Source organism: Leuciscus leuciscus (assembly GCF_965113295.1).
Source record: "Leuciscus leuciscus genome assembly, chromosome: 2".
Lineage (NCBI taxonomy): Eukaryota > Metazoa > Chordata > Actinopteri > Cypriniformes > Leuciscidae > Leuciscus > Leuciscus leuciscus.
Window position 1 is genome coordinate 48,435,917 of NC_138726.1, and position 24,727 is coordinate 48,460,643.

The following is a 24,727-nucleotide window of genomic DNA, read 5'->3' on the forward strand; positions in this document are numbered from 1 at the left end:
TTTATACTAAGAATGTTTTCCTTCTAGGTCCAACATTTTTTTTATGTCTTGAGCTCATAATGTAATAACGATTTTCCAATGTAATGATGATTTTTCACATAATGAATAGGTTATTGTGTGAGAAATGTAGGCCTATTATTACATTATGAACAAGCAACTTATAATGTAATCACGGTTCAGAAAGTAATACCAGCACATAATGTATAAGTGAAACAATGTCTACAATATAATCAATACATTATCTTTCAATCTAATACATTTGAGCACAAAATGTAATAAGATTTATGTAAAATAATATATTACATTCAGAGTAAAGTAGTCTAATTAAGCTACGTTAAATTTGTTTTGATTTTGACATGCTCCATTATTTTGAGTCACTTTAACCCAGAAATACATTTTAAGATTATAAATAAAATCTTTCTTTCTTTCTTTCTTTCTTTCTTTCTTTCTTTCTTTCTTTCTTTCTTTCTTTCTTTCTTTCTTTCTTTCTTTCTTTCTTTCTTTCTTTCTGTAACTTGTTTTAAAGTGAAGTAGTCTATTGCTTGCTTAACTTTTGCTCTGTGCTGCCATTGGCTGAATCAGGTAACGTGATCTAATTCACCCACACACACACACACACACACACACACACACACACACACACACACACACACACACACACACACACACACACACAGGCCCTGTCCCAAACGGGACGCTTGGGGCGCGCAAGACCCAGAGTGCATAATGAAGTGTGCCATTTGGGACAGGGCAACACACACACACACACACACACACACACACACACACACACACACACACACACACACACACACACACACACACACACACACACACACACACACACACACACACACACACACTAGGCTAATGAGTTTGAATAAGTAGGCTATGTACTCATGACCACTAAAAAAAAGTATGTTCTATAGTATGAATGTGTGTTTTTTATTAAATGTTTTATTAACCAATGAACTTAGTAGTATACAATATAGTATACAGAATTTACATATTAATACAAACAAAAACAAAATTAATTAATCAATCAAAAAACTGTATATTCATTAAAGATATGACAAGTCTTTCTTGCTTTCTTATTGTCAATGTCCTCCAGACTGGTGCAATAATCCTTAGTATCCTGAAGAAAATGAATACAATTTGGCTTAGATCCTGACCATTTCTTCTTGTGTATATTACATTTTCCCAAAATAATAAAAATGTGTTTCATTCCTTTTAATCAAACTTTACACATCCAGCCATGAAAAAAAAAAGTTTATACAATTACAAAACAGATAGAACAAATATCACATGAATATTCAATAACTAAATTAAACACTTTTAGCTGGATAATACAATGCAAAATTTTAAATGTAACCTCTTTTACTTTATTATTTAAACAGTATGCTTCACAAATACACCAAGCTTTATTCCAGTTTATATTTCTAAATACACTGGTCCACAATGAGCTTTTATGAGTATAGCTGTTTCACCTGTTAGAATATTCCTAATATGTTAATTAGTACAACTGTGTTTCAGAATATCAATGTCTCCTAGAAACTTGCTGTCTTGAACAAATATTGCCTCAGAAGAATCACTTCCACAAAATTTGTAATAAAGATCATTACCATTTGAGTTTCAAAGTTGTCTAACTAATATAATATTATTTTCATACTTACTATTATTGAAGAGAGATCTATTTTTTTTATATTGAATGCATCTATTATTCCAAATAATATATTTATTTGGGGAAAAATTGTGCTAAAACACCAGTATCCAGGCCAATACAGCTTGTATGGAATTTAGCTATAATTTCACAGGCAGTTTATCTATTTTAAAATCACATCTCAACAAAAGATCTATAACACCCAACATATCAAACACGTGTTTTGGAAATGTATACCACGTACTATAATTTTCCTTCATGAATTTAATTAACCAATTAACCTTGAATGTATTGTTTAAAGTTTCAAAACAAGCACAGATAATACACCTTTGTTGTTTTGTTTACATAAAATGTCCTTTCTCAAATAATGTCTGATCTGGATATTCCTTTATAAAATATTAAATAACAATTCTGTTAAATTACATGCAATTTATTTATATTAATTTTAAAACCCGAGGAAAACTCTTTAAAACAATTAATTAACCGCTCTCATTTTTGAGAAAAATAGTATATCGTCAGCTTGACACAATTTAAATACTCTTTCAAATACTCTAACTCTGCTTAATATGTAGGGCCATAATTTGTGTCACTAATAAGTATGAATGTGTAGGATGAATGTAATCTGGACGTACTACTGTCATCATCATGTGACCAACCAGTGTCAGTTACATTGCTTCACTGCCATTCACAAATCCTCTCCCGTGGCCTCATGGGATAGTAAGCATAGATATCATATCTATGATAGTAAGTGTCCATTTTAGGCCTATGCACACTTCAGAATCTCAACCGAAGCAGTAGGTCATCATCCGTGTACTTTTTGCCTATACTCTTTTATGAGTAGCCTACTGTTGATACGTTCAAGTCATCTCGTAAAGATCTTATTTACGAGTTGAACGCACATGAACGCCACCACAATGTTGTAAACACGAGTGGGAAGCTTCAGTTGTAGTCCATGTTTGCACTTTTGAACACCCCATCACCATTAAAATTCTGTTTAAACACTAAACAAATACCTAAGTTCAACATTTAGCATTTTTATTTTGGGGAAAATCCCAATTTGTTTAGTAGGCTATGCCTCAGGATTTAGTTCAAGTATTTTTTAAATGGGCTAATGTTTATATGAGAGTTTAAATATGCCTTTTGGTCCAGGGGAATATATATATATATAAAAAAAATTGTGCTCCGCCCCCTACTGGAACAGACAGGAAATGTAAAAAAATAAATAAAATGTCATGGTTGTTAGGTATAGATCACAATACTCTTCTGAACAATGTCAATTAATTATCTAGCCAAGAGAAGTAGGACTGTAGGCTATGTATTATATTTTGTATGCTCTAGTCTATAAAATATGACCCAATCGTCTAATCTCCATAATGCACTCATGAATGCACTTCAAAAATATGTAATGCCATTTCACAAGGTGGAGCTAGTTTGCAACCAATAACAATCTGCAGCTGTTAAACAAGATAGATCTCGCTACTAAACAGCAGCACAAAACCTTTGACATTCTATTCTAAACACCACTTAAGAACACTAATGAATATTTAGAGACATGTCTGATTATGGGGACAATGGTAAAAAAAAGAGAAGAAGAATAAAAATAGGTTACAATTAAAGAGCAGTTATCGGTTGATCGGCACATATATAAATTGTATACAATATACAAAAACAAATATAAATTGTATACTGTAATACAATCAATTAGAAGGTAGACGACATTGTGGTCAAATTCAATATAATTTGTGTCATTATTATTTTTTAATTCCAGAGGCAGAGGGTTATAATTTCAACCACCTTCCTCTCATTTGCAGCCAGTACATGCACTAAAAACGTGCACTCTAAAAAGGAGGCGGTGCTCCATGACATAACTGCTTTATTTAGCCAATAGGGCGCGTGATATGTTAATGAATTCTTCTAAAGCAGGAAGTGCGTTGCGCGTCTGTCTGTCTGTAGATGAGACGAGAAAGAAGAAAATGCTAGAAAGGGGACCGCGGATAATACAACGCTAAGTAAACACACCGTGTCCTAAGGAGAGAGGACAAATCTACATTTGACCAATACAGAAAGGGAGCTGTTTGTGATAGATTGGGGAACGAGGTATGATGCGTTCATCTGCACTGAACACGATGCGTTTTATTCTACTTAATATGTAGCCTATGTGTAGGGGTGTCGTCTCTTTTTCCTGTTTACACTGCTCATCTAAACAACATTCTGTGGTTTTTAACATAAGTCTATTTTTTTGTTATGTTTATCAAATCAGCCTAGTGTTTCCCCCCCCCGTTAGTTATGTCTTAAGCGGATGTTTGTATATAACGTTTTATGTCATATAGACGTAACGTTGTCCATCACACTAACATCATGGACAGATGATTCCTGTTTACCCTTTTGACATCTGCAATGCCACTTGTTTTCCGTAGACATTCACATCCACACTGTATAAAAATATAAAAATCATAGGAAATGTCAGTATGTGAGGTTGTTTTGAAGTAATGGCAGATGCTGGGCCTTATTTTGCAGGATACACTTATAATCACTCTGTCACGATCATCATAACACCATCATTAAGTGTGTGTTTAACTCTTTATATGCTTTAATAATACTCTGATAAATACTTTTTGATATTTAACACCTTTATCATTTCAATGCCATTAATCAGTGCCTGTGGAGAGCATGTCCAGGTTATTTATTTTTCTTTCTAAATTTAATATCTATATTATGTCTGGTTGTAACATTGCTTTGATGACAATTAATCAGATTTTACCCCTCTATTCTCATTACTGTAATGCAACCATGAGGTTTTACATTTACTATTTCCATTATTTTTAATGATGTTCATTGTGCAATATGGTTGTTTTATTACTCCATTACACTAATAAGCTTATGATTTATATTAAAATAGAGAAGTACAACAAATGCTATATAAATACTTTTAAACCGTGTGTATGCGCTGTATACAAACATTATTTCCACTGATATGTTCTATAGTTTCCATCCATCTAAACGTATTTAAATATGAATTGAATGAACAATACCAGGCTCATTTTTATGATGCTGACGTGTTCGAATGATATAATGACCTGTTAAGTGTTATGTAATTACGTTTATTGATGTTATTAATGGAATTTTGTAAAACAAAATTGTATAGTATATATTTTTAATTATATTTCTCTTCAAGGTTCTCTTCATGATTTTTGCTCTCACATAATTGTATAGGAGATTACACGCCAAATTTGGATTGTTTTGGATTATCTTTGATTAGTGATTGTTGCTGGCTGTATTTGCTTTATAATGTACTATTGCATTCATTTTATTCATTCAGATTAATTTCACAAAGCTCATCCTCATGGATGGATACAAAAACAAATGCAGTCTTCCTCTTTTAATTAGGGGACAAAATTCACATGTAGTGCGTTTGTGAACTTAATGCATGTTAAGACCAATATGAGCATGGTCTCAGGGAATCAAGTTGACAGGTGCATTTCCTCACAATTAAAAATTGAAGTCTTCCTGAGTTAGCAGGGCTAGATCAAGTACCATGTGCCTTAAGATTATCTAATTGAAATCAAGAAATTTCCTTTAATTGAATTTAGCACTCAATTTACATAACTCTTTTTCTGTGTTCCACTAAAGAAAGAAAATCATACATTTGTAATGAGATGAGGGTGAGAACTGCCATTTTGGGTGAATTATTCCTTTAATATATACAGCTGCTAGTTAAGGTATTACCATGGGCTTGGTACTTGTTGACACTGTTAGTCATCATTAACCTTATCTTATCGTTTCTAATGCGTGTCACTGTTCCTTCTCTTCCTTCTTCAAAGAATTGACCAGATCACTGTGACCTAAAATCCACGCCCATAATATCCTCGCTCTTCATCAAAGAATACGAAATCACATTCAAGAACCCCATCTAAACTACAAAGTAAGTTACTCCATCAGTTTCTATTATCAACTATGGCTTTTCCCTAAAGGCCCATTCACACTAGGACGATAACTATAACGATGACTATACAGTATAAGTGTCCACACCAGCGCATGATATTGTTCTGTTTATTATAAGCGAGCGCTGCAGATTTGTCATCTGCTGTATTAAACACTTGAGAGCTCTTTAACTCTTTCCCCAGGAAGTGGTTAGGACTGTGCAAGCTTTAGGGGTGTTGATGGACTCGATCGACTCCATCTGTGTTTTGATCATCGTACAGAATCTGATCCAGACGTAGTCTTTGACAAAAACACAATTTTCTCCGCTTTTTGCTCAAAATTTTGCTTTTTTATGAAACTTATCCACACACTTGTTGATTAAAAAAAAAAAGAATACATGAAGCTAAAATAAAATAGACTTTTTTTGTTCTTTCTTTTTATATATTGCATGTTTAGATATTCATACAACAACTATTCTGCGGGCCATGCAATTTTTTTTATAAAAATGACCAAAACCGCTTGCGGTGGCTGGCAACTTAATAATAAATAATAAAAAAACGCAGGCGGGTAAAAGAGTTAAAGTAGGATAGATTCTGATTGGCTGTCTATGTTTTTATTGTTCGTCAGCTGGAAAAAATCGTTCTGAAAGTGATTCCAATGATATTGTTTCTCTGTGCCGTTGTAGTTGTGGTGTGGACTCTGCTATTCTTTTATATTTAGAATGATATCTAGAACTGTATCATTATCGTTGTAATTATCACACACTCCATGATGGAGAGATTGTTAATACGGCTGGTCTGTGTGGTAATTATGTCGGGCAAGAAATCCAAACGTTCGCCTATTGTTCACTGACCTCAAATATGGCTAATGCCACTTTACATATCCGCTCATGCTAACCTTAATCTAGATAATGTGCACTATTATTAGGCGCGTATTAGTGTTAGTATTTCTCTGTAATATTTCTCTGTAATGTAGCAATGTTACATATTCTTTCTCAGCCCTGACCTCCAGTATATTTAAGTAATTAAATTAATATCATAAAAGTGCAACTAGTCGACTAATGGCTTTAACAACTACCTGTCGACTAGAAAAATCTTTGGTCGAGGGCAACTGTGTTGTTTTCCATTTGTCTGACTGCACATTGGAATATTTTAAACCAAATATAGATCCTCATATAAAGTCATGTGACCTCATAGATCATCCTTTATTCTTCATTGTATTGTAGTTTACACTAGGGCTGCACAATATATCGAAATATCGCAAATGTATATATCGCGATATGCATATCGCAACAGCTTGCAATAACTGGAGTCATGAACAAAAGACAATGAGAAAATCACTCACTGCTCTTGGCTGAATAACTTTTGTAGCTTTAATAAGAATCAGTATATTTGATTCATACAGTGAAAACTAAGCAGTGTTTTATTTTGACATTTGGTTATTCAGATTCTGTTGTTAAATAACCCTAATTTAGGCCTTCCTGAAACCCTTAACCCTTTGGTTTACACTGATGTTAAAATAACTCTTCTTATGCTAGAGTAAAACACTAATGTTTATCTGTTATGGTTTATTTTCAGCGCAACTATGAACACTCACGAATCAGAAGTATACACGGTGGCACCGGAGATGCCTGCGATGTTTGACGGAATGAAGTTGGCAGCGGTGGCCACAGTTCTTTACGTCATCGTCCGGTGCCTAAACTTGAAAAGTCCCACAGCTCCACCAGACCTCACTTACCAGGATACAACACTCAACCATTTCCTGCTCAAGTCCTGTCCTATCCTGACCAAAGAGTGAGTGTGACAGTTTAGATGATCATTTCACTGCAGTTACCGTGTCTACTGAGTGAGTAAACCACATCTCAGAATAGCTTAGAGGCTGTTCTTGAAACTGCGCTGCTTTTAGCATGTGGTTGCTAAGACTAATGCGGTGCTCCTAGAATCACTTACATAAATATACACTACCGTTCAAAAGTTTGGGATCAGAACGATTCTTTTTTTGGAGAAATGAATACTTTTATTTAGCAAGAGCGCATATAATTGACCAGAAGTGAGGGTTGTGACATTTATAATTTTTGGTTTCTATTTCAAGGTAATGCTCTTCTAATGAACTTTCTATTCCTCAAAGAATTTTAAAAAAATTTATCAAAGTTTCCACAAAAGTTTTAAGCACCACAACTGTTTTCAACATTGATGATAATAATAATGAATGTTTCTTGAGCAGCAAATCAGAATATTAGAATGATTTCTGAACAGTCATGTGACACTGAAGACTGGAGTAATGATGCTGAAAATTAAGTTTTGACATCACAGGAATAAATTAATAAATCTAAAATATATTAAAACAGTTATTTTAGATAATAATAATGCTCTTTTACTCTATTTTCGATCAAATAAATGCAGCCTTGGTGAAGATAAGAGACTTCTGTTGACCCCAAACTGTCTAAGTCCGGACCTATAATGTGCATTTCCAAAAATACCGTGGTAGTACCATGTTTTTGTACTTGGCACCATGGTAATTCCATGTTTTTTAGACCTGTATCTAGTATTCTTTGAATTAACTTAGACTACCATGTAAAAACCATGGTATATGAATATTGTAAGCATTCAGTGTTTATAGTGTTCATTAATATTTAAAATTATCTTAGATTTGTCTTTTATATTTTCACTTTTCACTTTAATTTTGTCATTTTTATTATTTTCTTTGTATTTCTTTTTAGCGTTAATTTGTATTTCAGTTTTATTTCGATTATTAAAACAAATTTGAATAAAATATAGGATTTTTCATGCTCAAATCCAACTACAACAGTTCATGTAAACACTGAGGTGCTGCTTCAAGAATTTATTGTGAACTGAAACGACATATGGTTATTATACCGTTCATATTTGAGGCCAAGGGACAAAGCATGCATTTCCAATAACATCAGCAGATATGTTTGTGTACTTGCACTGCTATTGTATAGTGTGTAATACACTTGACAGGGTGATTCATCAAGCCACTGTTAGTCCTCCTGGCAATATTAATGTTTCAATTCCACGTGATGGTAATCGTTCGTTTTCTTGTTTTAGCACAGAATATGCAATTAAAATGAGAAACATGTCTTCTGGAGGCCGTTTTGCACGCATTGACCTCCGAAGTTGTCTGTTGCACTGTGCGGTGCCGGGTGGGTGTTACTTTTGTTACCCAAAGTGACTCCCAGCTGGTTATGTAATCTTTATTTTCCAGTACAGTCAGCTACTACACTAGGGGCCAAGAGATCAATCGGGGAAAAAAACAGCCCATTGTCCGTACTTATCCTTATCTTTTCAGTGCCACATTTAACTTTTCCCATGTTTGTTTGGCTAGAGGATTGTCTAGCAAAACGCCTTTTAAGAAAACATCGGCTTTAGACCAGTCAGAGTTTAAAGAGCCGTAGGTTATTTTTTCAAGCATTGATAATAGTCGTGCATGCCTGTGATGTTGCATTGTGGGTCTGGACTTTGGAGCATTATTAGGCGTGTCACGCCAACGCAGCCGTGCCGCTGCATGCTTCCTTTTTCTTTTTTTTATCTTTATTGCTTGCGGATGACTGCAGCTCAGTCAACAAAGAGAGGAATGGTTCAAGATGAAGTACAGGGAACAAAAAAGCCTGTTTCTATACAGTTCTGTGGTTAGTTAAGTAACACTCAAGCCTTGTTTGTCAACATTCCTGGTTATTTAAAGCGAGTATGCATTTGTGTTGCTTATTTTTTATCTGCCCTAGGAACTTAACTCACCTCAAATGTCTTGTTTTTTATGGTAAAACCCTCTGTGCTGATCCTCTTGTCTTATTTGACCGTGTCATTGTGAGCAGATTAAACCAGCCGGGCTTTCCCTCACATCTCATAACCAATATTTTAAGGGAAATCACATATAATAGACACTGGTTATGCAGCTACGCTTGATGCTATCGTGAGAGCATCTTATGTAATACTTCAGGAGGTGTGGAATAGATCGCAGTGACAGTGAGATAGGAAAGATGTGGAAGGTGTACTTTGTTTACTGCTGTTTTTTAGCCTCACTTTGTGGGAATAAACGTGGCTTAAGTGGTCTGGGTGCCTGTAGGCATCAGAGTAAAGGAGGGTCAAGTTGATTCATTGTCAATGAGAAAGAGTCTTGTGGAATGTTTATCCTGAGAATTTTTTACCTCTGATAACAGTGATACTCTGAAATGTTGTCTCAAATGGCGATGTTCCAGAAAGTTGCATCTACAAACGGTAGCGAATATTGTAGTGTTTTTATATCACTTGGTTATTCGAGGAAATCTGCTTAAAGGGGTGGTAAAATGTCCTTTTCACAAGATGTAAAATAAATCTCTGATGTCCCCAGGGTGTGTATGTGAAGTTTTAGCTCAAAATAACCCACAGATATTTTTATATTGCATGTTAAAGTTGTCACTTTTTGAGGGTGAGCAAAAACGCACAGTGTTTGTGCCTGTTGCTTTAAATGCAAATGAGCTGCTGCTCCTGGCACAGGGGGCGGAGCTTCAAGAGCTCGTGTCCTTTTACCTCACACAGACACGCACTGAAAATTTCAAAAACATTTAGCCTTTTATGATCAAACCAAAGTCAGAAAGTGACTCGAGAAGAAGTGACAACATGTAGACAACATTTCTGAATGGTTAGTAGATGAATTTAAGTAGCTTATGCGTAGTATTTTATAGTCATCGATTAGCATATTCTTTCTTGATAATCTATAAATCGTGTTCCAGGGGCGGGGTTTATGTACATTTTAGGGTTAGTGATGTCACTAACCCAGGAGGAATGTCGTGTAGTTCCTACCAGCCGTTTGTTGTAGTCCTTAAAGTAATTTCTTCAAAAGAAAATATCTCCCTTTGCTTTGAACTTTGAGCGTCATAACTTTTCAGATGTTGTTTATGCTCAAACAGCAACATTACACACTAACTTAAGTTAGAAAAGTGAAATCATATTCAACCACCCCTTTAAAGTCCGCGTGTACCGGAAGTTGCAAACGACTTTTCTCCAGTGCTGTGACGTATTTCCCAGTGAAAAGGAATATTGAACAGAGGGCAGGGTTTTACTCTAGCGCTCCTCCTCTCCATCTCTCGCTCATTACAGACTAACGATTTGAGGGGACTGGTTAAGCGTTTCCCAAACCAAGCCGTCAAACCTACGTCATCAGAGAAGGGACGCCATTCCAGACCGGAAGTAACTTTTCAGACTTTGATTAAAGATTACGGCGGCAAACAATTTTTTTTCTGTGTTTTAACTTGCACGGATTAATTGTTCACCACAAGACTAGTAATATGCGCTAACAAAGTTAATAGGGTCAATTTTGATTTCAGTTGGACTTTAACATTTTATGTATTGTTGTTACTTAAAACTTTACAGATTAATTAAAATTTCAAGAAGCCTTTTTGGTTTAATTTAGAAAAAGATATGCCCCTACTGCTGATTGGCTTCAAGTGTGTTGTACTGCTCTGTCCGATCCACTTTCAGCAGCGTTTCTCAGAAATGGCATACTGTACCTTTTAATTTTTGCCCCTTTTCAAATTTAAATAAGTACTAAAGTTCATGTCAACCATTATTCACAAATAAACATTTGTCTTTAGTAATGATCTCTGCATTAGCTGCAAATAATCATGTTACAAATATTAGTAGTACAGTAAAATGATTTTTGTGCTTTTGAAAGGAGTCTCTTATGCTCACCAAGGCTGCACTTATATGATCGCAAATACAGTAAAAACAGTAATATTGTTAAATAGTATCACAGCTTGAAATAAGTTATTTTAATATTTACAAATATCATTTCTTTATGTGATGCAATGCTGAATTTCCAGCTTTACTACAGTATTCATTGTCACATGATATTTTAGAAAAATCATTCTAGTATGCTGATTTGCCACTCAAGACACATTTCTTACTTTTAACGCTGAAAACTGAGATGCATTTGTTTTTTAAGATTCTTTAATCAATAGAAAGTTCAAAAGAACAGCATTTATTTGAGAGCTTTGTTAGATTGTAAAGGTTTTTACTGTCACTTGATACATTTAATGTGTCCTTGCTGAGTAAAAGTATTAATTTCGTTCTGACCCCACACTTTTGAACAGTCTATTTTGTATTAGTTATGTATGAATTGAGATAATAGTAGTGGCGATTGCAAGTAACTATGCCCTTCACAGAACACAGAGCTGACTAATAGTTTTGTTCACTTATTATAATCACTATAAAATAAAGCTTTTTCAGTTGTCAGTGGAAAAACCTTTCTCTATTTTCTGTATTTTGGACCTCTGCCTTTTTATCACAGTAATTGTATAATTTATTATATATTTTTTTAAAGACAATCAGCTGATAAAAATGCTTTTACTTCATCCTGCCCACACAAGTGTAATATCCATACATACATTCATGAGTACATTTCACCAAAAATCATGTTGTTCACAAAAAAATCCAGTTCATTCCTATGAGACTGTTACACAGACAACCTACAAGCTTAGCAAAGGGTCAGTGTGTAATTGGTTAAAGCCTAATTGGTGGGCGGGACTGTTACATAACTGCAGCGTGCACCTCTGTGATGCATGGTGACCTGTCCCAGTGCCTGCTGTTAATATACAGACCCAGAAACAAACCTTAAAGCACTGCAGAAATGTGGGCCGCTACACTAATCGTTCATAATCATCAGAAAAATATGCACATTCTGTATGTTTTCTTTTGACGAAACATGAACCTAGAAACACAATCTTAACCATTGATTTAACAGCAGTTTCTTTTGTTTTTCGAAATGACCTAGGCTATGCCACACCTATTGCACCTAGTTTTGTTTTCGAATAATTCTCATCCATCTGAGCTGAATATAGGCCACCTTTTTGAAGTTTTTAGTTGGGCACAAAATCAAATCATGTACCTCTGTGTAAACCTGAGATTTTGTTTCATGTTCTAGGTACATTCCTCCTCTGCTATGGGGTAAAAGCGGTCATCTGCAGACAGCCCTTTATGGAAAGTTGGGTCGGGTCAGTTCACCTCACCCGTTCGGCCTGCGCAAATATCTGCCAATGCAGGACGGGGCCACTGCAACTTTTGACCTCTTTGAACCCCTGGCGGATCATCAGTCCGGAGGTCAGTGCCACGTAGTCGGGCGCATTTAGTCTGTAACACTACTCTGCTATGTGGAAACCTGATAAATGAAAGTCTTCAAGGAGACAGTATCACTTAAATTACATTTGAATAGTTTGCTTACTCATCGTCCCTCTGAAAGAGAGATATTAAATAAAGCAACGGTCATGTAAAAATCAATGTGAAATGCCATTTGCAGCCATTTTACTTCTGTAATGTGATCTTTGTGAGGAAAACAGAATATTATTTAGAAAAATATCTCCTTTTTTTTTAAGTTATAAATTTAATTTTTTTTATTTATAAAATTTGTAACCATTTGAAATAACAATTGCACAAAATAAGACCAGGATTTTTTCAATGACCGCAAATATTATGTTGATATTTAAGATGAATACAGCATAGAAATTAAATTAATAAAGTAATATAAATTAAATAAAACATCCATCTGTCCTATTGCATTATGCCAATGCATTAGAAAGTGGAGTTTATGCATTTTTGTTTATGCAAACAATGTATTTTGCACTTGTTTGCTTTGTGCCAACATTGTGACACATTACCTGGAAAAGAAGAGATAAACGCACCACATTTGCTTGGTAATACTGATCAACTCAAGCATTTGTCTGCATACATTTGCATGTATTTGTCTACATGTGTCATTTCTTCCATAGCAAGCGCTCTTAATGATTTGTGTTGGTTTCACAGAGGACGTCACCATGGTCATTTGTCCTGGCATTGGGAACCACAGTGAGAAGCACTATATTCGCACCTTTGTGGACCATTCGCAGAAACAGGGCTACCGATGTGCTGTGCTCAATCACCTCGGGGCCTTGCCGAACATTGAGCTCACCTCCCCTCGCATGTTCACCTACGGTACGAGACTTTTGTGCATTATGATGAACAAATGTGTTTATCCAGGAAATGTCATGTTTCTGGAGTGATACTATGAATGAATTAGGCACTTTTCAAGTTATTGATTAAAGCTTGTTTGGTGCGCACCAGGGTCTGGATGGCAGCGTTTACACATGTTCAAATGAACCACACTAACAGAGCAATCGAACCAAACATGCCAAGTGTGAACACACCCTTACAGTGTTTTAATTACAGTTAATGTAACCCATCTGGTCCTATTTGCCCTGCTCCGAGTGAGACTCAAACCAGCGTCTGACTGTTCTAAGCTTTATAATGTTAATTAATGGTAACTGAGATTTTGAAGCTCAAAAAAGCACGTTCCATCATAAAATTAATCCATATTGCTCCAGGGGGTTAATAAAGGCTTTCTGAAGCGAAACGATGCATTTTTGTAGGAAAAATATCCATATTTATAACTTTATAAACTAGAATCACTGGCTTCCGGTAACGGCCGTACGCAAGTCTAGTTCCAGTGGAAGAGTGACCTCTGACCCCAACGCATGACAAATGTGGAAGCACTGAGGATAGAGCAAAACACCGGTCATGAATTAGAAGTCTAAAATGAGAATGTTTAAAGAGAAATGATGGAAGAGCTTGCGTTTGTTGCCCAGCCCTATTTGGTTGAACCCCTAGAGGCGTCTACTCCTACATCCTACGTCATGCGTCGGGTCAGAGGTCACTCTTCCGCCGGAACTAGACTCTCGTACGCCCGGAAGCCATTGATTTTATCCCCTGGAGCCGTATGGATTACTTTTATTATGGATGGATGTGCTTTTTTGGCTTCAAAAACCAAGGCACCATTCACTCCCATTATAAAGCTTGGAAGTGCCAGGGTATTTTTTAATATAACTCTAATTGTGTGTGACTGAATAAGAAAGTCCTATACACCAAAGATGGCTTGAGGTTGAGTAAATTATGGGATTTACTAAGTATTTTTTTTTTCTTTCCGTAGGTTGTACATGGGAGTTCGCAGCAATGGTTGGCTTCATTAAAAAAACATATCCTCAAACCAAACTTATTGTGGTGGGCTTCAGTCTGGGGGGAAATATCGTCTGCAAGTTCCTGGGAGAGAACCGTACCAACCAGGAGCGGGTTCTGTGCTGTGTTAGCGTGTGCCAGGGCTACAGTGCACTAAGGTGAGCCGCTCGATTCTCTGACAGAAGCTACATAATACCTGATGTCGCTCCAGAGGGGTGTGGAACGGCGGTTCATGAAGCCAGGGTTGGGCGAAATGCCCAGATTAAAATTCTGCCAGCTTGCTTTGAGTACGAGTTAGACCATGTCACTTCTGCTTTCAGTGGACTCCGACTGAACTCTAGATAAGAACTAACAGTGTGGACATTGTACTTAGTTATTTAAAAGAGGCACAGATGGTCTCAGTATTGTGTCCACCTGTTTTCTCCGCTTGACATTTGCATATTGCATGAAACTCGTTTGTTTGTAAATGTGTGCAAGCATATCTCTGTTAGCCTGAATAGAGCCTCCCTAACGGCGCTCTTCAAAAATTGAAGTGACATAAACTGTGAATTTCCAGGGCATGTTTGCACCCTCCAAAAGGAAGTCAAATGTACTTTTATTTCAACATTAAATGAGGAACATTTCGACAAGAATCATCTGGCCACAAAAGTTGTATGCGATTCAAAAGGTTCCAGTCAGTAAGAATTTTGTTGTTGTTGAAATAAATTAATACTTTTATTCACCAAGGATACAATAAATGAATCAAAAGTTAAAAATGTTAAAAAGATTTCTATTTCAAATAAATGCAGTTTAACTTAAGAAATTTGAAGCAGCAACTGTTTTCAACTTTGACAATCATCATATTAGAATGATTTCTGAAGGATCATGTGACACTGAGGACTGGTGTAATGATGCTGAAAATAAAGTATTTACAGTATTATTTAATTATAGACTTAAAATTTGCATGATATGTAAATCTAATTTGATATATTTGGTATGTATACAATGACACAAAAAAGTCATTGTATACTTGTACCCACTGGCTATAAAGATGTCAGTGTTGACACTAAACACTAAAGAGCACCATAGCAACTGGTCTAACAACTAAACAGTGAGCATCACTGTCAGAGAATAAACTTGTGATGTCCGTCCCGCTGAGCAGAAGCAGCTCAGTAAATCTGAGGCCACACCTTTGCTTTCTGTTCTGTTTGTCAGCAGCTCTGCTGGGCTTTTCTACAGCATGTCAACAAACTTGGCACTGCCAAACAGTCTAGCTCTGCCTTCAGACTGGATTACTGAATCTATAAAGCCTCTGCTAATCTGCTCTCCCCGATTATCTGCCGGATTATTATATTCAAGATCCCTTTTAATGCACCTTATGAATTTAGCTGGAATTGATATTGAAGGGCTCATGCATATCTTAGCTGTTTGTTTCTAGGTCCACTTAATCAGCATTATGAGTCTAACATATGTATTATAATATATAATATACACACTGCTGTTCAAAAAGGTTTGGGATCGGTAAGATTTTTCATCTTTTTAAAAGAAGTCTCTTATGCTGACCTAGGCTGTGTTTTTTTTACATTAAAAATACCAACAAAACAAAAAAAACAGTAATATTGTTAAATATTATGACAATTTAAAAGAACTGTTTTCTATTTGAATATTATTAAAAAATATGTATATATTTCTGTGATGCAATGATGAATTTTCAGCATCATTGCTCCAGTCTTCAGTCACATGATCCTTCAGAAATCATTCTAATATGCTGATTTGATGCTCAAAAAACATTATTTATTATCAATGTTGAAAAAAATATTCTTTCAGGATTCTTTGTTGAATAGAAAGTTATATTTCATTTATTTGAAACCGAATCTTTACTGTAACTTTTGTTTGCTGAATAGAATATTGATATCTTTTATTTAAATAGTATTGACCCCAAACTTTTGAACGTGAGTGTATTATATTAAAAATCTTTCTATTTCAGATAAATGCTGTTCAACTTTCTAACAGCATATTAGAATGATTTCTGTGATCATGTGACATGGAGTAATGCTTAAAATTCAGCTTTGCATCACAGGAATAAATTGCATTTTAAAATATATTAAAATAGAAAACGGTTATTTTAAATTGTAATAATATTTCACAATATTCCTGTTTTTTTTTAAATATCAAATAAGCCTAATTCAGCCTTGGTGAGCATAAGAGACTTATTTTAAAAACATTAAAAATCTTACCGATCCCAACTTTTGAACGACAGTATATATATAAAATATTCAACCGTATTAAATATTTATATTCAATAAAATTTTTTTTTTTTTTTACTTCATTAGATTTGTATTTGGTGTTTTTAGGAATCATAACATTCCAAAAGTATGAAAGAAATACACACTTTTTTAAAACTGTGTTGAAAACGTGTGTTGTGTCTTACTTCAGAGCTCAGGAGACGTTTCTGCAGTGGGACCAGTGTCGTCGTTTCTATAACTTCCTGATGGCCGACAACATGAAGAAGATCATTTTGTCCCACAGGTACTGTCCATCTTGTCTTCGGCATTGAATCTTGACAGATTTCGCTGTGAGCACTGTTTAGTGGCCAGCTGTGATATTCACTCTTCTCCTGAAATTGTTGTGAGCTCACATGTTCTTTTGCAATTAAGTCATTAGGAGACCTCAGAATAACTTACAGTAATGCTGTCTCTGATGACACAAAAACAAGATAAATTTACTGCCTTCTGAGTGGTAAGAGTATACAGATCTAATCACTGAGTTGTCATTTGAACAGAGTCAGGAAAGCGTTTCTTTTTGTGGTTCAACAGGAGCGCCTTGTTCGGTGTGGGCTCCACTAAAATGGTGGATGCAGATCTGAGCCGGCTCTATACTGCCACATCACTCATGCAGATCGATGACAACATCATGAGGTGAGTGCAGGGAAATTGCTAAATGTGATTTTTGTCATTTTCTAACGGTCTTGTGAAACCGAGACAAGAGACACATTTTGAGACTCGAGAATTGTGGTGATAGACCACACACTGACAAATAGTATGTCGTATTTTTAGGGGTTATTTTAAGCCACATTCTCTGAAATTGAATCTTCACTCTGCATTGTCAGAGAATGTTTTGTGCTGTTATTTATAGAATACCATGTTTACCATAGCTATTGTTACCGCAATAAAATTGTGCAAATATGCTGTTAGCAATGCATTTATTTACAGGATCTAGTTTAACTCTTTCCCTGCCAGCATCACCAGCGTTTTTGATAATGTTCACAAAACTTTCATGGCTCACAGGATATTTTGTTGTATGAATATCTGACCATGTAATATGTCAAAAGAAAGAACAGAGTCTCTGCTTTAAAAATTAAATAAAAAAGAATGCATGAAGCTAGAATATGTTTTATCAACACATGAATGATACTTTTTCATAAAAAATGCAACATTTTTGCATAAGAAATGCTTTTTTCACTGGTTTCTCTCCCTTTATGGAAGCTTGTTTCCGCCACTGAATAATAAATAAATAATAATAATTGCGACTTTTTACCTCACAATTGCGAGTTTACATCTCGCAATTCTGACTTTATTTTTCAGAATTGCGAGATATAAAGTCAGAATTGCGTGAAATAAAGTCGCAATTGCGTGTTATAAAGTCAGAATTGCGAGATATAAACTCGCAATTGTGAGATAAAAAGTCGCTATTATTATTTATTTATTATTCAGACTTTTTTTCTCGCAATTGCGACTTTATATCACGCAATTCTGACTTTATAACAGGCAATTGCGACTTTATATCTCGCAATTCTGACATCTTTTCTCACAATTGTGAGATATAAAGTCCAATTCTAAGGGAAAAAAAGACAGACTTTTTTTTATTTATTTTTTTACCACAGAATAGTTTATATCTCACAATTCTGACTTTATAACACGCAATTGCGACTTTATATCGTGCAATTCTGACTTGATATCTCGCAATTGCGACTTTATTTCTCAGAATTGCGACTTTATTTCTCACAATTCTGACTTCATATCTCGCAATTCTGAGAAAAAAAGTCACAATTCTGACTTGATATCTCGCAATTCTGAGAAAAAAAGTCACAATTCTGACTTGATATCTCGCAATTCTGAGAAAAAAAGTCAGAATTCTGACTTGATATCTCGCAATTCTGAGAAAAAAAGTCAGAATTGTGAGATAAAAAGTCGCTATTATTATTATTTATTTATTATTCAGTGGCGGAAACAAGCTTCCATACTTCTTTGCCTGTGTTTTGATCCTGAGACTCTTTTCTTTTAGAATGTGTAATAGCGCCCCCTACCTTTATAATAGTGAAGGTCGGGGAAAATTCCGTCAATCATGGGGAAATTTTACATATATACAAATGTTTTTAACATTTGTAAACATTAAAATACTCAGAAAATTAATTAAAAATGAACCGTATTCTATTTATAAATGAACCTAAAATAATAAATGATATAAAAATTATATTATTAGTTATTCATATCTAATGCTATATTAGTAGGCATACTAATATACTACTAGTATATTAGTATACTATTCCTAGTATAGAAAGATGTCAATTTGTTTTTTAGAAAATTCCATGGTCACAACTCTCTGAAGGAATACTACGAGAAGGAGAGCTGTGTTCATTTCATTCATAATGTGAGTAAAATGATAATGGAATTTAGTGAATAATTTTAGAGAGTCTATGGAAATGTGTGTTGGCTTCCTGTTTGTGACTAGTTTCTCTTGCTGTGTTGCAGATAAATGTGCCTCTGCTGCTGGTGAACTCGGCTGATGATCCGCTTGTGCACAACACGTTACTCACCATTCCTCGCACACTCGCAGGTACAGCACTGCACAACAAACTATCAAAAGTCTGGAAAGAATGACATGGGGAAAACCAAAGAGTGTAGTTTTTGAATTATTCAAAAGAATAGTTATTCATTTTATCCTCAACTAAATTTTTTACGTTTTCCAAAGAAATTGTGCTTGACCATGAGAAATGTGCCGCCAGATTGCTATAACTAGTGGTAAAGTGGAAGAGATGATCTGTTCACTTCACAATGATCGGTGCGATTTCGTAGTCAATGAAAATGTAGTCACAATTTTGTCATATTGCACAATGGTTAAATTGATAATCACAGTTATTTTTCTCAAAATTATAATCGCAACGATTGTTGTTATTTGAGAAATGTATTTTTTTACATTTCATCAGAATTATTTCCCTTTTATCTACAAGCACATATCCTGTGTTACGCAGCACGTTTGAGCTTTCGCAAGAACCAATGAGGTTCATTCTCATGTGTCAAGCAGGTTCGGCTGAGTTTCTGTTTTTGTTTGATGATCAATGTTTAAATGTGAATAAAACCTAAATTCAATCTGCTCATCACATAATTCGGTCGTGTCTCTTCAGAAAATTTGGACTAAACCGCTCAATTCATTTGGATTAGTTTTACGATCTCTTTATGAACTTTTTGAAGCGTCAAAGTGCAGTTGCGTAGCTGTCAATGGAGGGACAGAAATCTCTCAGATTTCATCAAAAAAAATCTTCATTCCTGAGGTTGAGTAATTGAAAGAATATTCATTTTTGGGTGAACTATCCCTTTAAATAATTGAATAGTGAATTATTAATTATTGAATACTTTGAAATAATGAAAGTGATGCTTGCCTTAAACACACCACCTAATTCCTTTTTTTTTTTAAGGACTGTATTTTTCTTGTAGTCATTTCTGCTCACTTCGCATAGCTTCTCCTACTTCAACATGTCTACAGCCTTTTTCCACAGTGATCTTTTATTAGATTATGACCTCATATGCCAAAAACACCCATTATTACTACAGAGCCCCACATAAATGCATGTGACTCGTGAGATCTCTACTTGTTTAAACATTCTCGTATATAATAAATATCGTGTCATAAGGCAAACTATGACAAACTCTGGTCAACATTGGCGGTGTGTGTGACAGGAAGTCAGAGGTGGAAACCTGAGTGTTTTATTGTGTGTGACAGAGCTCAGTATCGTTGACTATTACCGTGATATAAAATGACTCGTGTCGTCATAAGATTTTCATCACACCGCCTACAATAGATGCTGTTCTCTGTATTTGAGTTGTTGCAATTCTGAGATTCGTTGGTTCATTTTCACCTTCCAGAAAAGAAAGAAAACGTGATCTTCGCACTGACACTGCACGGTGGACACCTGGGTTTCTTCGAGGGCGCTGTGCTGTTCCCTCAGCCCCTCACCTGGATGGACAAGGTCATTGTCGGCTACGTTAATGCCATCTGCCAGTGGGAGAAACAGAAACCACCGTGCCTAAGTCAAGGCGCCCATTCCAACGAAACCAAATGCCAAGACAGTAAATCCTAACCGACCCCGTCTCCGTTGCACCTCCACTGAGACATTTTCACCGCGCACACGAGGGATCGGACAACTATTTTCAAGCGTTCACTGTCAGTGGGGAATATGTGTTTCTCTTTTGTATCACGGTTTATCAACGACATGAATCCTAACAACTTTTCAAAGGAGAAAACTGAAAAGCCACTCGATGACCAAAAACAATCAAATAACCGGTGTAGCGAGAGCACCCTTTTATATTTACTGTAGTTTGCAGTTGTTTAGATATGATCAGTATATCTTGCCCTCGAATTAGGACACTAAAAACTGATTAGTTTATCACTGCTAAAATAGGTCTAACAGAGCTGAGTGAATCTCACAAAAACATCCAAAGTCAAAAAAGGAAAAGGAGGGGAAAGGGTTGGGGGAGTAATATTTTGGATTACATTATTTTGCATAAATGGAAAGAAGCTTATTTTTGGACAATTAAACATTTCAGCACATCCCCTTATTTTTGGTAATTTTTTGGTACATTTTTGGTCAGTTTCTTAAATTCTTCTCAATGGTGAATCACTTTACTCGCAGTAATGTTTTACTGTAATACAATAGTTTAAATCAGCATAAACTAAAGGCAGTGCAACAAATAATACTGACTAATTCAAATTTTTTTTTTTTATGATATTAAAGAGAATGAAATTTTATGTCAAGGTAATGATAATTGCATGTCACTGTAATGGCCCTTAAAAATCTCTTTTTAGCTAAATAATTAATTCCTTCCTTTTGTTTTTGGTTTTTGACTACTTTTGTGAGATTCACCCAGCCAGCCATCTTATTAAACGGACCCGGCGAACTTCACTATACGTAACACGTGAGTTTATGGGAAGTGAGTGTTATGCAGGCACTGTGTGCTTCTGGATACGACCGGCACACCGTTCGAGTGCATATTAACATTTGATATTGAGTAGCTATCTTCGGTTTTTGGTCTGGTGACTGTTTAAGCACAGCCTAGCATTCACGTCGCTCATATTTTAAAACTAACTAGACCTTTTCAAGTATACCAGGGTATGATGAGAAACTTTATTGAGCTTGAATCTATACCAGTCCTTGCCGGTTGAATCCAAGTCACATTCCTAGTCGGATCAGTTTTTGTTTAGCACTTTTATATAATGTTTGCCATATGATCCGTTATGTTGTCATAAAGAGACTAGCCAACCATGTTAAAACTAGAGATTAAAAATGAAAACAAGAGGGAGAGAGAAAACCTTGAATAAATTCCTGGATGATTCCTCCTGATCACAAGCCCACTATGATACCACAAGCACTAAGACCCAGTTTTAGATGGCAAATCCCATTGCGTTCAGATCCTGCTGGAGAACAGCAGACACTGTTGCTGCAGTATTGACTCGTGTTTGTGGAGAACCATTGAAGTTGGTAGAACTAGATTGTGTAATGTGTTGATTTGGGACCCAGTGGGAGACAACAGTGCATTGCTAGGTGCATGTCTGTGAAAACTGGTTACTTAAAGGGATTTGTGTTATTGTATTGTTTTAAGTTTTTCTTTTCTTTTTTCTTTATCTTGTTCATTTTCATTTCGCTGTTTTGTGCAATTACTTGATACTTTTGTGTTTCTTTACTCCTGGTATCAAGACTGTCTGAAATGGAACTAATCTTTTATTTATTACATTTTTTCTTGTTTAGCCACTTGAATAATCAAATGCTGAGGGGAAAGTATATATGTTTAAAATTTGAAGGGAACATTCAAAGTGTTGTTTCCAAAGGCCTGTGTGGATTCTCCAGACTCTAAAACCTTTAACACAGCGGTTTAGTGCAGTTAGACTTGATTTGTTTCAGGGAAGTCATCATATAAATGTGAATTTCACAAAATGCCCAGGTCATATTTCACCCCACAATACAAAAAGAAAGAAAGAAGAGATTTTAAATATATAATTTATAATGATATATATCCTATAATTAGATAATTTAAATATATATTTCTACATATATTTCTACATATATTTTTGCATTATCTTCATGGCAATTATGCAGTTTCCTTAATTTTTCTCAATATTCCACCAATAATTTATTATTGTAACAGTATTTTTCTTACAATAAAAACAATATTGTTACAAGCAACACTCATATGACGCATTGAGAATTAAGGGTGAAATTTCCATTAGTTTTTGATTTTGGGATGAAATATTACTTGGTCATTTCTTGACAGGTTTTGTGAATTTACATGATCTTTATTGATTATCATCATCATGCTGCAGCTGCGAAAGAAAATTGCGAATCTTGCGCACAAAACTATTTGCGTTTCCAAGGGAGAAAATGGAAAAGCCATTCGATGACCAAAAAACAATCAAAAATCTTGTGTGCAGTGTTAAGTATATTGTTTAATTGACAATTAAGATCTGTCACAGATTGCTGGAAACCCTCAGTCATATGTTGTGAAAAATGTACCTTTCTTAACATACGTAATTGCCTTCATTATTAGTGTTTAGCTGTCAATCGTGATGCATCTTCTTAAAGGAGAAGGTGCCAACAGCACTTTTTAGTGTTATGAGTGTCAAAAAACAAGACTGTTTTTAGCAATTAGCAGTTGAACGGCGCCTCCTATGGGTTATCGGGTGTAAGAGCACTGAGGGGAATGTGCAGTTTCACAGAAAATCCCATCTGGATATTTAGTATTAATTGGTTTAGAGAGAGCGTTAACCCCCCTCCCCCCCTGTTGTGTGAATTTGTTCTTGTCTTATTTCTTGAACCTTTGGAAACAGCAAAATCGTGTTGTAAGTCTAAAAAGCCCCTGATTGAGTGTCAGTGTTCGGCTGTTTCCAGTGATCTGATCTATTTGGCCTTTTACACCAGCGCAAATTCAATCTCTGCTGTAACTTGATCCAGTTTGCCTTTCAGAATGTCTCTCACTTACTTTTTGCAAAAAAAAAAAAAAACATGCTTATGTTGTACATCCTCTGCAAATGTTAACCAAATTTGTTTGATGTGTATTTTACATTAATTTCAATGTTGTTATTTTTATGTTGTTTATTCTTTTATGTACAAAAGTATGATTGTAAATGTGTACGTTAATGTTTGCATCATATCACCATGTCTGCTTATGAAAACTACCAACAAACTTGCATTGGCTGGTAAAAAAAAATATAAATGTTTAGTTGAAATATATTGATTGTTTATGGAAACCAAGGAACATTATTTTGTTTTATGATCAGCAATAACACTCTGAATTATTTTCTCTTTTTCTCCACGCCAAACCGAGATCATTAGCTATTGTGTCAAATGGAGTTCAGAGAAAATGTATTCATGCTGCAGTCACAAATGGGAATTATAAAAAGAAAGTAAAGGCCATATATATATAAAAATTGTTTGTCTATTTGCAGAATATAGAGAAGAGTATTCAAGCTTTCAGATTGACACTGCCCAATGCCCCTGTAATCTCACTTGTAAGGGATTATTTTATCGAATAGCACTAAATTTTCATATTTCGACCCACATTCACATTACAATTTATTGCGTTTGATGGCTGGTTTTTGAATGTGTCATTTTCATGACCTCAAAACCCCATGCAGCATAATATCTCAATCACTGGTGTGTTTTTGATTTGGAAAAAAAAAATGGTGTGTGATTGAATAATTTATTATTACAAGAATGGTTACTGTGTTCCAGAAATAAATTATTTTCTTGTTTAAAAAACAGAGTTGCTGTTACATTATTTTTCTCCGGCCGATATTTATCTTTATATATATTTTTTTTTACGTTTTAAATATTGCTATCAACTCTTTCAGATAAACCCATTTTTAAATACATATTATGTGTGCTTATATATATATATATATATATATATATATATAT

The 24,727-nt window shown here is 35.1% G+C and overlaps 1 protein-coding gene across 1 annotated transcript; it reads left to right on the forward strand.

Moving 5' to 3' along the window:
• The first annotated feature begins 3,579 nt into the window (after positions 1-3,579).
• Positions 3,580-24,238, forward strand: abhd2a (abhydrolase domain containing 2, acylglycerol lipase a). The gene is made up of 11 exons (XM_082157645.1): positions 3,580-3,757; positions 5,482-5,582; positions 7,159-7,374; positions 12,500-12,675; positions 13,375-13,542; positions 14,534-14,717; positions 16,975-17,067; positions 17,355-17,456; positions 19,119-19,188; positions 19,290-19,374; positions 20,682-24,238. The coding sequence occupies exons 3-11, from the start codon at positions 7,166-7,168 to the stop codon at positions 20,894-20,896; spliced, it is 1,302 nt and encodes a 433-aa protein (XP_082013771.1). The 5' UTR covers positions 3,580-3,757; positions 5,482-5,582; positions 7,159-7,165; the 3' UTR covers positions 20,897-24,238.
• The last annotated feature ends 489 nt before the right edge of the window (positions 24,239-24,727 follow it).

Bases quoted from the DNA above. Each gene is read 5' to 3' on its own strand.
- abhd2a (XM_082157645.1), top strand. From the start codon at position 7,166: ATGAACACTCACGAATCAGAAGTATACACGGTGGCACCGGAGATGCCT. The intron at 12,676-13,374 runs GTCAGTGCCACG...TTGGTTTCACAG, and splicing joins GGCGGATCATCAGTCCGGAG to AGGACGTCACCATGGTCATT. The intron at 13,543-14,533 runs GTACGAGACTTT...TTCTTTCCGTAG, and splicing joins CCCTCGCATGTTCACCTACG to GTTGTACATGGGAGTTCGCA.